Source organism: Physeter macrocephalus, chromosome 19 (genome assembly GCF_002837175.3).
Source record: "Physeter macrocephalus isolate SW-GA chromosome 19, ASM283717v5, whole genome shotgun sequence".
In the NCBI taxonomy this organism is placed as follows: Eukaryota; Metazoa; Chordata; class Mammalia; order Artiodactyla; family Physeteridae; genus Physeter; species Physeter macrocephalus.
The window spans coordinates 37127281-37141677 of record NC_041232.1 but is presented as its reverse complement, the minus strand read 5'-3'; the positions used below and the strand labels follow the sequence as shown (position 1 = coordinate 37141677).

Genomic DNA, 14397 nt, shown 5'->3' with positions numbered 1-14397 from the left:
GACTAATTCTATATGATGACCAAGCAGAGACATCATGTCAAAGAGGACTCGTTAATGGGGAAAGTGGAAGTATGGTAATAGCTGTAAGAGACTTTGCATCTTTTTTTTTTTGGGGGGTATGCAGGCCTCCCTCTGTTGCGGCCTCTCCCGTTGCGGAGCACAGGCTCCAGACGCGCAGGCTCAGCGGCCATGGCTCACGGGCCCAGCCGCTCCACGGCATGTGGGATCCTCCCAGACCGGGGCGCGAACCTGGTTCCCCTGCATCGGCAGGCGGACGCGCAACTACTGCGCCACCAGGGAAGCCCTGCATCTTTTAGAAAAACTTATCACTAAATATCTGGAGCTTTAAAGCTGCATACGTTCTCAAATTACATTAAATGTAAGTGATGTATTTGAAGGGGCTAGTTGCATGTCAACAGTCTCCCAAACAAACAAAAGTCCTTTTTACTCAAATATGTTTTATAAATAATTAGCATTCTGAATAGTGAGGTTTTAACATCTAAAATTCAGGGTAGTCTCTTTAAAAAAAAAAAAAAAGATGCTTTTCAACAATATAACTTTGCTGGCAAGTTTTGTAAAGTTATGAAAAGTCATTTTGATGACTGGATAAAGCAGAAATTTCTGAAATTTGAATGATAAAGGAGGATAATGTATACACAATCCCATTAAAGTGCTTATAAACAACCTATGATTCCAATGAAGTTATTTGAAGAGTTGAAAGTTAAGCCTTTATCTTTACAAAATTGTATTTATGTCACAAAACTGGCACCCAACTTACAGCAGAAGGTAGAGAACCATGGAGAAAAAGTTAAGTGTTTAGACTCGGGTATACAAAGTATTTTTTTAAAAAAAGTTCCAAAATGTTACAGTCTGTATTCTCACCTCTTTCCATACAAGTCTGAGTGGAAGGAAAACCAACTTCCCAGAAATTCTCTGGTGTGTTGGGTGGAATGTAGCGAAATCGGTGTCTTGAGCAGGAAGCCAACTTCTTTTCTCTTTCTTCTGCTGGAAAATCTGCATAATACTGATAATAAAACTGGTGAGTTTTCCACTTAGGAATAATAAATGGAGTGTTATGCTTACTGGTTATAAGCTAGAAGCTAAGACGACTTATTCAGCATGCTAAGGAAACTGAATTCTCACTGATGATAATATTAGTAAATAATACTATCTCTAAGTAAATTACTATATAAATTACTAATGATAATTAGTGCTGGTCTGTGAAATGTTTGCTCCATAAAGGAGCCTCTATCACAATGTGAAAAAACATACTGCTTCCTGCATCAGTAAAGTCTTACAAGTAAAAAAAAACATGCCAGCTGAACTTTACAGCGTCCTTAGTGGTACAGCTGATTTATATACTGGTGCAAACTCTTCATCTTTCTCAGACCAGTAACAAGAAGGCCAAGGCCTGCACTCTGAATAGCACATTTCTCAATTGTTATTTGAATATAACGTGTGTTTTGAAGTAATCTTCCTTTCACTACAGTTTTTTTAAATAAAAATTTAGCTTTGAATGTTGTAGGCTTCACGACTTCCCCTTTTAAACTAGATCTTTGAATTAGGATCAAAGGCATGTTTTTGCAAGTGTGATCATAAAGAACCTGAACTTCATGCAAAGAAAGATAAAACTTTTATGTGAAAACTATACCGGTCTTCAAGCTCTAGATCTAAGGAAAATAAAGCAGTAGTGTAAAGTTTAATAGAACACAGATGATAGGATCACATAATCCAGCTAATTCCATTTTACACTTGAGGAACTGAAAATCAAAGTGATAATTCACCAAAGATACCACCTATTAAAAGTTGCAGACTTAGGACTAGAATTTTTTTGAAGTAAAGGTTTCTAATATATTTTTCTTTTACATAGATTAATTAAAGGTTTTAGAATATCTCTGAAACTTTTTTGGGGGAGGGTTATCTTTTTCTTCATTCTCATTGCCATGAATATAAGCCTTTGTTACCTTAGCCTGGGAACTGCCCTTAGAGAATCATGGTTATCAGTCAGTGTTAGAGAAACATTGCCACCAAATTACAACATATTTGAAAACAACAGTGGGCTAGTGTAGCTGTTAACGCAGCAAGCAAGCGGAAGAGTGTTAGATACTAAGTCAGAGAGGAGGTGGGGTGGGAGTCTGCTGTCCTTGATAAGGGCTTTGATACCATTTCTTAGAGAGGAAGACAACTAAGGATTTTGGGCAGAAAAGTGACATGATTTAACTTATTCTAAAAAGATCATTTGGAAAAAAGATCATTCACTGCTGTGTTGAAAGTACAATCAATAGGATTTGCTGATAGATCCATTACTGAGATATGAAAGAAAAAAGTAGGTAACTACAAGATCTCTGGTTTAAACTAGAGAAGAATGGACATATAAAAAGGCTCAGAGATAAGGTTTGAGAACTGGAGATAGAAACTGTGTGTTTGCTTTAGGACACGTGAAATTTGAGGTGACTATTAGCCACATGTATATTGCATATTCCACATGTGGAATAGGCAATGGGAAAAATATAGGAACTGTAATTGTAAGCATATAGACAATATTTAAATACATGGGACTGGCACTTTCACTCCTGGTCATGAGGGAGTAATAGGGAACAGAATTACTCTCTACCTTAAAAAACTGAAAAAATGTAATAAAATGCATGAAACAGTGTTTTCAGAGACTGGATAACAGCACAAAAAATGATTCCTGAGAGAAGGAAAGCAAATTAACAGTGTTTCCAGCAAAAGAGCTTTTTTCTCACTGGTAGTAATAGTTCTACTTAGAACTAAAAACTGGAGGTTTACTTAGTATAGACCATATTCCTTAATTAAGAAATCATGAGACATTCGTGTTATGAAAACTCATGATACAGGAGGAGGTTTTGCTTGTATCACCAAACTGCTTTCCAAAATAGTGATCTCAATTTACACTCCCACTGTTAGTATATGACAGCATTTTTCTCACCAAATGCTTACCTGCACTGTAACCTATTCATACATAACTTTAATGTGCTTGGTTATCAAATTCTCTAGCCATAGTTTTTAAGAAGAAAATTTAAAAGGGGAAGTACATTGCTGGAAGCAGGTATCCAACAGCTAAAGGACAGCAAGGGAAGAAATAAAAACAGTAATTTTCAAAAAGACACAGAACCTGCCTAGCACTATTTATTAAGAGGAAAATTAGTACAATCTACTTCAAGATATACTATCTAGTCCAAGACACCCAATGTATAAAAGGAAAATACAATTGTGTTTTAAGGATGAAGTAGAGCCTATTCATCACATTTTGTTTAGAAAGGAAAATGGGGGGAAAAAAAGAGCTTATGGTTGTACCAGTTATTTAGAAAAAAACAATTATGAGTACATCTCATTTCCTGAGAGTGCTGGTGTTTAAGTAAAAAATAAAATAGCCAAGTTTCCAACTAAAATGTCAAAACTTTGCCCAAATAGTATATGTATTAGAGCCTCTGCTATAACATAACACAAGGTAAAAAAATTAAAAGATATACAAATAAATATAGAAAAGACAAATGGCACAAATGTCTTAAGCTGGAAATAAGAACTACTGCTTAGGCTCCAGATTCACTTAGAGAATCTAAGAGAAATTGAGGGCTTTTGTTTTCATCTATATCTCTCAGGTCCCAGCCAGTATGTATACTTGATGTATTCATTCTGTTATTCCTGGCTCAAACTTGTTTCTAGATACAAATACGGTTTGTATATGTGATTTTTAAATCATGCATATAAAGCCATCTTTAAAAAAACCCATATTTACATTATTGTAAATATTGACAGTATTTACATTAGTACTTACAATTTCACATTCCTTACATGTGTGTCCAAGCAATTTTCTTCTTTCTTCTTTTTTCCGGACCACCTCAATATGAGGAAAATTTTGTAAGCTAGTCTCTCTGGGGGGAAAATGAATTAAATTTATCTGTTACTATAGAGAGCTTTGGTTTAGGTTTTAAATTAGCAAAGGTGAGCATCCAGAGGAGAAATAATCCCAAAACATTCATTCATTTTATTTGAAATGCTTCCTCAGAATGTGAAAAAAAAACAAGCATGTCTTCATTCACTCTCCACTAAAATATAAAGTATTTTACGTATTATATAGTATTTTACATATCAGGTATTTTTATAGATATTTTTCTCTAACTGAAAAAGATAACTATTACTTCCTATTTTTGCCTCTGGCTGGCTGAAAATAATTATTAGGTTGGGAGGTAAAATATAAAATAATCTAATCATAAAGGAATGCTGTATTATTAAACTCAGGAATTGCTATTCTATAACATAACTGAGAGAATACTGCCTGTTAACTCGGTTTCTAGTACTAAAAACCCATAAATCAGGGCTAACCTACTCCTCCCCAAAAAACAAATTCATTTGTTTGCATGTCATTTACTATTTTCTCCAACAGTTTCTTTTGTTGCTTCCGTCTACCTTAAATTCTTCAAAATATTAAGCACAATTATCATTTGTGCTTGTCCTTAAAGACAAAGATTCTATTGTGAACCACTGGAAACCTAGGAAGGGTCAAAGCCACTGAGGTATGGATTGATGAGGTATATAGTTCTTTGGTAAGAAAAAGCAATCAGGAAGCATGGAACATTTCTTTATTAATATACTTGCATCCTACTTTAAAAAGCCCAATATAGAAAACTCCAAATTTACAAGTAAATGAAGACTTATGTAACACCATATACATTTGTTTATAATAGAAACATCACCAGTGAACTTAAACAGTCTGACTCACAAAAACTGACTTTTAAAATGACCTGTTGGTAACACATCTACTCCTTTGAGGTATTTTGGTAGTTGGTAAGTACTGTTCTTCAAAAAAAAAAAAAGCTTTAAATGCTCTATTTCAAAACATATCAGGTTATATAGGTCCTTTTTGTGCTTAAATCCAACAACTCTCTGGAGCAACCGGTAAATTAAAAAAGACCAAGAAACAACAGATAAAAAAATATTGCCATGACTATACTTTCTTTCAAATCGTTTATGGAATCTTAGGTTTATATAGAATATAATTTAGTCATATCCTTTCCTCTGAATCTATTCTGTTTCTGTAGTGTACTATAACGCAGCAGGGAATCCACTAGTAGACCGGCAGTTGCAGTAGACATCAAGCATCACCTAAAAGGTTACTAAGCTTCTTGTCCCTGACATAACACAACCCATCTTCCCAGGGTTTCCTAGTACTCTCAGTGGGGAAAGGGACCACACTAACTCTGAGACTTATACTATCCCTACATCTTTACCCACGTCCTGCATCTCCAGCTATCTAATGGTTTTAGAATAAATAAAACTACTCATGTATTTTTTTAAAATTTAGTGAACCTATGGGACTTCCCTGGTGGTCCAATGGTTAAGAATCCACCTTCCAATGCGGGGGATGCAGATTCGATCCTTGGTCAGGGAACTAAGATCCCACATACTGCAGGGCAACTAAGCCTGCGTGCCAAAACTAATGAGCCCGCACGTCTTATCTAGAGAGTCTGCATGATGCAGACTACAGAGCCCAAGCACTCTGAAGCCCGTGCGCCACAACTAGAGAGAAGCCTGTATGCCACAATGAAGATCCGACAGAGCCAAAAATAGGAGAAAAAAAAAAAAAAAGTTAGTGAACCTATACTAGAAACATCTGAAATGACAGTTCTTACTCTGCAATCTTACTTCTAGGAATCTATTCCAAAGATGCACAGGGAAAAATTTGAAAAGAGAATGCACAAGGCTATTCACTGTAGCAATAGGCATGCTAGCATAACTGTAAACAACCCAAATGCTCATTGCTAGGGAATAAACTATGGTACAAACAACAAAATACCATGAAATTAAAAAAAGAAATGAGGAATATCACTATATACTACTATGAGTGATTTCCAGGACATATAGTTAAATGAAAAAAGCAAAGTAGAGAAAAGCATATATAGCATTCTACCATTTGTATAGAGGAGAGAGTACAATTATCTACATCTACATCAATTTCAAGATATACAGATAGAAATCTGCTTTTACTTTTTAAAATGGATGGAAAACCATAAATTTTTAACAAATGGTTATGTGTATACGAATAGGAAGCTATCAAAATGAAGGGGACTTCAGAATAGAAGACAGACTTCTGAATATATCCTGTTTTGCAGCCTCTGGTATCATATACATAATTTCCTTAATTTTAAAGAAAGAATTAAAGATAAAAAGAAAAAACCATTTCTAAAAAATCAAAAGCAAAATAACGCAAACATGGATACTGGGTTGGTGGCACAACTACAGTGAAAATAATTATCCTAAGTGGCCTGAAAACAGTGATTTGACTGTACCTTTCTGATGGGATATATCATAAGGACAAAAAGACTCAAAAAAGTCTTAAACCATTTTCATAAATCATGTTATTCGTGATAGTCTGAATTATTCTGAGACTGTTCTGTGGAATCAAGTTAAATGAAGAATGATGTTAGTGGCACTGAGAGATGGGATTTTCAGTAAGCGGGGAACTAGATACAGATGTAACACAGAAGGTTACAGAGAAATCCTGTAGTCCTGAACTTGAACTGAAGCTATCAGTATGAACACATGTAGTTTATCTTAAAAAACAAAATGAAACAAAAACTTTACTTCTAACTCTGTCCACCTAAAAGGTCCAGAAACAATGGCTAACTGGAGCAATGAGCAACCCCAGCAATCAGACTACGGCCTAAATACTGTTAAACTAGGGCTCCTGGAGAAATGACAGATTCCATCCTATGGCAGGAGCCTAGAACATCTTCTCATACCAGAGCAAGGAAGCTATGAAAGACAGCTAGAGCAGTGTCCATTCAAAGAGGCTTCTGCTGGGCAAAGATGGGACAATCTGAGTATCATAAGGGTGATAAATGCAATGGATTGAAATGCATCAAACATTTAAATCCATTAGTTCATAACGATACTTAAACAAGACACTCTCTAGTCACATTTGAGATGCTAGGGTACTACTTCTTTGGAAAACTGGTGAACAAAGGGAAAGAATTAATCATTTAGCAACAAAATGACAGCTCTTATCTATTAGAGTCTTGTCTATTAGACAACAGTAGAAATTTATCTTGGCCTGTCAGATTTCTAAATTCTTGACCAACGTATAAACAATAACTTTACTTACTGAGTGACTGAATTTGCCAACATCATAATTTAAAGAAAACATAAAATTTTTTTGAATAAACTGCCATGCCTTAATTCACTTCTAGAATGAATAGTACATGACTGAAAGTTAGAGAATTTGCATATTTGCATAAAAGGCAGAAAGTAGCATTATGGTATAAGATCAAGATGCTTAAATTTTTTAATTTAAAAATTCTCATAAAATAATTCTGAAGCACAGCCTAAGGCCTGCCACCCAAAGGCTGTACTATATACAAGTTACAGTATTCAATAAATTCCTGAAGTTCAAATAAAGTTCACAATAAAATAGGATAAGAATAAAAATACGTTATAATGAAGCAGAGAAAATAACTGTCATCACTGTCCAAAACAGGGTAGTGGTGGTAAAAAAAAATTTCCTTATTTAAAAAATTTGTCATTTTTATACTTGAGTTCCATTTTTGTTATGGTCATAAAGTAAATGATATAGATTCTGTTTTAACCAAAGTAGCAATTTTAGTAGGTCAGAGATCCTCTGACAAAGATAGCTCTGTGGTACTTCCAATCACATTGCTGGTATTAACCAAGGCCAACTTACCTTTCATCATCTTTAAAATATGGCTCCACAAATGCTTTCTGTTTGACTTTATCTTGTTTATCACCAGGAGCTATAAACAAAACAATCATACCACAAACAATGTAGAACTTATTTAGAAATAATTAGCTTTTTTGGGGAAAAAAAAGGACATATACCAAAACTTCTATTTTTATTGGGCTTCATACTCTGGTCCCTAGACAATTAGTTTAAATTTTCTATAACTAATTCCTTCCTTTCTTTTTCATCTGCATAATAAGGAGAGTGCTGATTATCTCACCTAAGAATTACTATAGAGATAAAAATCGTAACTATAAAAGTATTTTAGACTTTAAAAGAACTCAGATGCCCATTATCATCTGGCACCAAAAAACAATAACAAGATGGCTTTTAATCTGTTCACTTATTAGTCCTGTTGATTTTTATAATGTGTCTTTAAGGTAGCTGATAACTAGGAAATAAAAATTTTATCAGAATATTGGCGACAAAATAAGAACTAGAGCCCATGGACGTGAATCCCAAGTTGTCTAGACTCAAATAGCTAACTGCTATCATCTGTTCAAATAATCAAAATTTACTCAGCATTGTGCTAGGTTCTGGACATAAAATGTAGAACAGGAGAGACCAGGTCTCCTGTCCTCATGGAGTTTACATTGCAGTGAGGGAAACAGACATTAAGCAAGCAGACAGCTAAGGCTACCTGAACATGTAAGGTAATAACTGATGAATACAGAGAAGTCAGCCGTGAGAAGAGGTACGAATGCGGAATGTTCTAGGTAAAGGTCCTTGATGGCAAAAAGTCTGGCACATTATAAGAAGTAAGAGGAGGATAGTGTGGTTGAGATTTAGCAAAAAAGGGAAGTGTTGGGGAAGATGAGGCTGGGGTGGGGGTGGGGTGGGGGGAGTGGGCAGGTACCAGATCATGATGGGACTTGGAGGCCAAGAGAAGGAGTTTGAATTTTATTGCAAGTGTAGTGGGAAGCCACTGAAGACTTTTAAATATTATCTACTTTATTGAGGCATAATTTATATATACGGATTTTAAGTATACTATGATGAATTTTGACAGATGTATATTCCAGTGTAACTGCTACTACCCAAATCGAGACAGAGAACATTCCCATGAAAGTTTCCTATTCCATTGTTTCTCATGCACAAGAATGTTCTCTTATGTCTCTCCCCTCCCCAACAATCACTGATTTAATTTCTATCACCATAGCTTAGTTATGTCTGTTTTAGAGGTTCATATCAATGAGATTATATAGTATGTATTCTTTTTCAACTTGTGCATTTGTCTAGCTCAATAGGTTTTGGAGACTGATCCATGTTGATGAGTCTAGTAGTTCCCTCCTTTTTGTTGTGAAGTAGTATTCCATCATGAGTATACCACAATTTATTCACCTGCTGATGGACATTTGGGTTGTTTCCAGTTTTGACCTATTACAAATAGCACTGCTATGAACATTCTTGAACACATCTTTCCGTGAACATGTTTTCAATTTTCTTGGGTGTATACCTAGGGGTGGAATTGCTGGGTCACAACACAGGTATATGCTTTGCTTTTACAAAAAACTGACAACTTCAATAAAGCTGTTAAAAAACCCCTGCTGAACTGTTTTCCAAAGTATAGTCAATTTTCTACTCCACCAACAATGCATGAGATCCAGCTGCTCTTCACACTTGCTAATGCTAGATGTTAGCGATCTTTTTAACCATTTCTGGGGGTGTGAAGTGTTATCACCATCCCTGACTGTCCAAGAATGTTGATCGTCTTTTCATGTGCTTATTGGCCATTCAAATATCTTCTTTTCATCGAAGGATTTTTAAGCAAGAATACAATCCAACTTAAATTTAAACTAAATCAATTTAAATTCTCTGTAGAGACTGGGCTAGAGATAAGAGATACATAAAAAGACCAGTTAGGAGGCCTGGAATAGAATAGATCAGAGTGGCTGAGACCAGGCAGTGGCTACAGAGATGGAGAGAAGTGAAGTGTTATGAAATATATTTTGGAGATAGTGCTGCCAGGGTATTAGACTGGGCATGAAGGTCAGGTGAAAGAAGTCAAATATGACTCCACATTTCCATTTTAGTAAATGGGAGGATAGTTACTGAGGCTTAATGAAACCCAGAAAGGCAGAGGAAGATCAAATTTGGGTAGAAAAATTAAGATTTCTAATTGGAATATATTAACTTTGAGGTGCTTATAAGATGTCCAGTATGTAATTGGAATAAAGTCTGAGGTTCAGAAGAGAAAGGATGAGGCTGGGAGTAATGAATATATAGAAACATCTTTTTCACTTGCCTTACAGAACAGCACATACTCTCACGTTCTTCCTACTTCATAGGCTGCACCTCCTCAGTTTCCTTTGCTGGTTTCTTGTTTGTTTCTCTAACCTTCTAAAGTTGCCATACCCTAGAGGTCAGAACTTGAAATACTCCTCTTTTCTATTTATATTCAGTTCTTGGGTGTTCTCACTCAGTGCCATGACTTTCAGCTCCATCTACTTGCTGTTCACCTCCTGCCCACTAAATCATTTTTTTAAATTCTGGATTTCCTGTCCAAACTTGATACATGTCAACTGCCTACAAACACCTCCACTTGAATATCTAGTAAGTACTAACATGTCCAGAACTGAGCTTTTGATATCCTGCCCGAAATCTACTCCTTCCTATGAGGGAAGACTAGGTAGAATTTTGTGATATGGGGGTCTAGAAAATGAAATAAATGGACAGAAAGTCCTAAATTCTATGCCTGAGTGACTGGGAAAAATAAAAAAGTCTGAAAGGTCACTTGGTAGGAAATAAATGGAACTTGGTTTAGATATCTTAAGTTTAAGCTGTTGAAGAGACACAAAAGTAGGATTACTAAGAAATGCAGGGCTGGGATTCATTGGAGAAATCAAACTAGAGATGCAGATTTGGAGTTTTATTTTCAGAGGTAATTTAATAAAAGCATGAGAGAAAATGAGTGTGAGGAAGAAAACAGTGTCTTGGGGATACTCTAGGAAACAGAAGTTGCCAGAGATCAGAAGAGCAGTGCAGCATTGCCACAAAAGCTAAGTGAGAAGAAATTCTGGGATGTTCAGTGTGAAAAGCAACTTAAAAAAAAAAAAAGATAGAAATTAATAATTATACCTTATAAAAGAATATCTTTTTTTTTAAAGTGAAACCAATTTGCAAAGGGCTTGTGGAGAAAAATGAATTGAACAGTTGTGAATTTTTATCACAAAATTTGCTTGATCAAGTTTTTGCCATGGACTGAGCAAACAAAAGCATGCTGTTATATGTATCTTTGGTTAAGGTCTCATCCTGTGGGCTGTCACTTTAAAAAGCACAAGGAAAACATAATCAAGATAGATTTATACTCAATGCTTTGACTACTGTCATAGCAGAAGTTGTGCTCATTTAAGCCACTATAAAACCACCTTTGCCCTAAATTAAAAATTATGACCGTTTTACTCACAGTAAGAAAATGAGATATTTAGCAAGAATTTTAACTAATTTTCAATTCAGATTATCTACTTAACAGTTTCACTTAGACTGTTCTTCTTTTGATTGCTATCCTACATTATAAATTACTGCTTCTAATAAAACAGATCTGAAGAAGGCAGATATAGTATTTTATCTGGGAAGGTAAAGTATTCAAGCAGGAAACGGGTCTGAATTTTCTGCAAAACTTCCTCTTTTCACTCAATTACAATAATTCACTTAATTATGGTATCACTTAACAAAGAATTTTCTCAAAACTTTTATAAGCTGAGTGAAAGGTTCATAGGAACCCTCTGAACTATTTTTGGTAACTCTTCTATTAATCTGGAATTATCTTTAAAAAAAACTGGAAAAAAATTTATTCAAGAAGCATGAAACTTGGTTAAGATACCTCATTAAGCCTCTGTTTAATAAGCATGATGACTTAATTTACTAAACTCAGTGTACTGGAAAAACCATAATTAGAAAGGAAATTGCCTTACAGTTTGGTTTTTTTGTAGCAGTTGACAACTCCTCTTCATCTGCTACTTGGGGGAAGCTATCCACCAAACAGGATTCATATTCTTCATGTGTAGTCCGATCAAAGATATCTTCCAAGCTATCATTCATTTTTCTTTCTCCATCTGTGTGAAAGAGCATTGGCTTAGGCAACAAGCAAGCTTTTTGCTTTCTATGTAGACCAATGTGAAACTTGTAGGAACTGCCACAAAATAATTCAGATGTGTATGAGGCAACAGTAAACCCCAAGCCTGGGTAGTTACTGCACATTTATAGAGGTTTTATGTTATGCCTTCAAATGTCCTTTACTCATGTCAAGAGAATGCTAGTTTTTGTTACTGTCATTATAAATGTTAAAAAGTATTTTTCTCTCTATCTGCTCATGTATCAATATAATTCATACTAAACCAAAAGGAACTACCAAAAGGAATGGTGAGGAACAGAAAACACAGCATAATAAATGGTGAGGAACAGAAAACACAGCATAATAAATGGTGAAAAATATGAAGTTTAAATAAACTGTATAAATAACGGACATCAAAATCTCTATAGAGTTTTGTTTACCTGCTTAGTTTTCTAATGTGATAGCAAAAAAGTATTTTCTTGCATTATCATTAACACTTGGAAATTCAGTGTTACAGAAATAATGAATTCAATTCCATATTTGATATGCAAAATGCTAACTTCATCTTCAGAGTACTAACTACATTTCCATTATATAATTATATTTTTAGAAACACCAGTTTACTAAAAATAGAAATAGATTCAGTTGGCTAACAAATGTGACAAAACTGAAGCCTACCAAGATTACTCTATATAAAGTAACTACCACCTCCCCCCATGCAGACTCTGGCACCTCACCCCGTTTTATCTTTCCCTAGCACTTGCCATCATCTAGCATATCATACTTGTTTGTTTCTCCCCTATTACAATGTAAGCTCCACGAGGTAGGTACTTTTGTTCTGTTCACTATTATCTCCAATTCCTGATACAGAACTGTGTCTTGATATAATTATTGAATGATTAAACATTTGTTCATTTTTCATTTTGAGGGTCAAATCTGTAAGTAAAAATAACTTCTATGTGCCAGGCAGTATGCTAGGCATTCCCAAAGCATTCTGTGTATGCTGTTAGTAAATCACAATAAGTTAATGATTTATTTTTTTGCGGGTCAGACTTCTGATTGTAAAGTGCTTGAGGACAGAGACCATATCCTATTGATCTTTCTATCATAGCATCTACTAAGTCTAACACAGAGATATAAAAATCAGTTTTTGACTTGAAGTAGTAGTAATTGGGAGTTTAATGGTATGTTTCATCTTTAACCAATTCTAAGTATGAAAAAGATCTACCTTATGGGTAAAATGGGCAGACTGTTTTTTTTCCAAGTATGGGCTCAACAATATCTCCTATTCCATTTGCTGTTCTTATAATGTGATCCTGGAACTCCTCCTACTGAGCAACTTCTGAGTCCAGATCATAAAAATACCATGTACTTCTACCTTGCTCTTTGGGGATGCTCACTCTGGGAACCTAGTGTCCAAGTAATGAGGAAGCTCAAGCTAACCCATGTGGAAAGACTATGTGGAGAAGCCCTGAGACTGAGTAAGGAGAGAGAGAGATGCGAAGTATCTCCCATCTGTCTAGCCCTCTGCTGTTCCGGCTCCAGCCACCGTCTGTCTATGACTGCATGAGACCCAGAGATAGAACCACCCAGCCCAGACCTTCCTGAATTCCTGAGGCACAGAAACTATGAAAGATAAGAAAATGGTTGTTGTTCTAATCCTCTACATTACTGGAGTGACTTATTTTTCACCAATAGTACTCACAACACCTTAGTCAAAATTATCTAGGTAATTTTAGTGTAACTCCTAGTTAAACTTATTAGTTTAAGTTCTAGTTTCACCTCCATACGATACTTGCTTCCAATATATTTGGGAAACTATCATCTTCTTAGATTAACTAGATAAATTTGAAGCCAAAGTTGTCATACTTTGTTTTTCCCTTTTCTACAAAACTGAGGAAAACATTATCAGGAACTGGTCCCAGGAAAAAACTAATCTTAAAAAGCAAAGTCATCTTCTTAAGAAGAAAGTTATTTAAGCATCATTTACTATAAAAAGACAATAAATCACTGTTAAGGTTTACTTTTTTTTTTTAACATCTTTACTGGAGTATAATTGCTCTACAATGGTGCGTTAGCTTCTGCTGTATAACAAAGTGAATCAGCCATACGTATATACATAACCCCATATCCCCTCCCTCTTGCATCTCCCTCCCACCCTCCCTATCCCACCCCTCTAGGTGGTCACAAAGCACAGAGCTGATCTCCCTGTGCCATGCAGCTGCTTCCCACTAGCTATCTATTTTACATTTGGTAGTGTATACATGTCCATGCCACTCTCTCACTTTGTCCCAGCTTACCCTTCCCCTCCCTGTGTCCTCAAGTCCATGCTCTACGTCTGCAGTTTATTCCTGTCGTGACCCTAGGTTCTTCAGAACATTTTTTTTTTAAAGATTCCATATATATGTTGGCATACGGTATTTGTTTTTCTCTTTCTGACTTCACTCTGTATGACAGACTCAAGGTCCATCCACCTCACTACAAATAACTCAATTTCGTTTCTTTATATGGCTGAGTAATATTCCATTTTATATATGTGCCACATCTTCTTTATCCATTCATCTGTTGATGGACACTTAGGTTG

The 14397-nt window shown here is 35.4% G+C and overlaps 1 protein-coding gene across 5 annotated transcripts in view; it reads right to left on the bottom strand.

Moving 5' to 3' along the window:
- The window catches only part of RBBP8 (RB binding protein 8, endonuclease), an 80590-nt gene that overhangs the window by 948 nt on the left and 65245 nt on the right, over nucleotides 1–14397 (bottom strand). For 4 of the 5 annotated variants that reach the window (XM_028479899.2, XM_055080743.1, XM_028479902.2 and 1 more), the window contains 4 exons: nucleotides 11674–11814; nucleotides 7703–7772; nucleotides 3800–3896; nucleotides 883–1036 (listed from right to left, as the gene is read on the bottom strand). In XM_028479899.2, coding sequence (XP_028335700.1) covers nucleotides 883–1036; nucleotides 3800–3896; nucleotides 7703–7772; nucleotides 11674–11814 — 462 coding nt within the window. The remainder of the gene's footprint in view (nucleotides 1–882; nucleotides 1037–3799; nucleotides 3897–7702; nucleotides 7773–11673; nucleotides 11815–14397) is intronic. The other variant, XM_028479900.2, reaches the window with a different exon arrangement.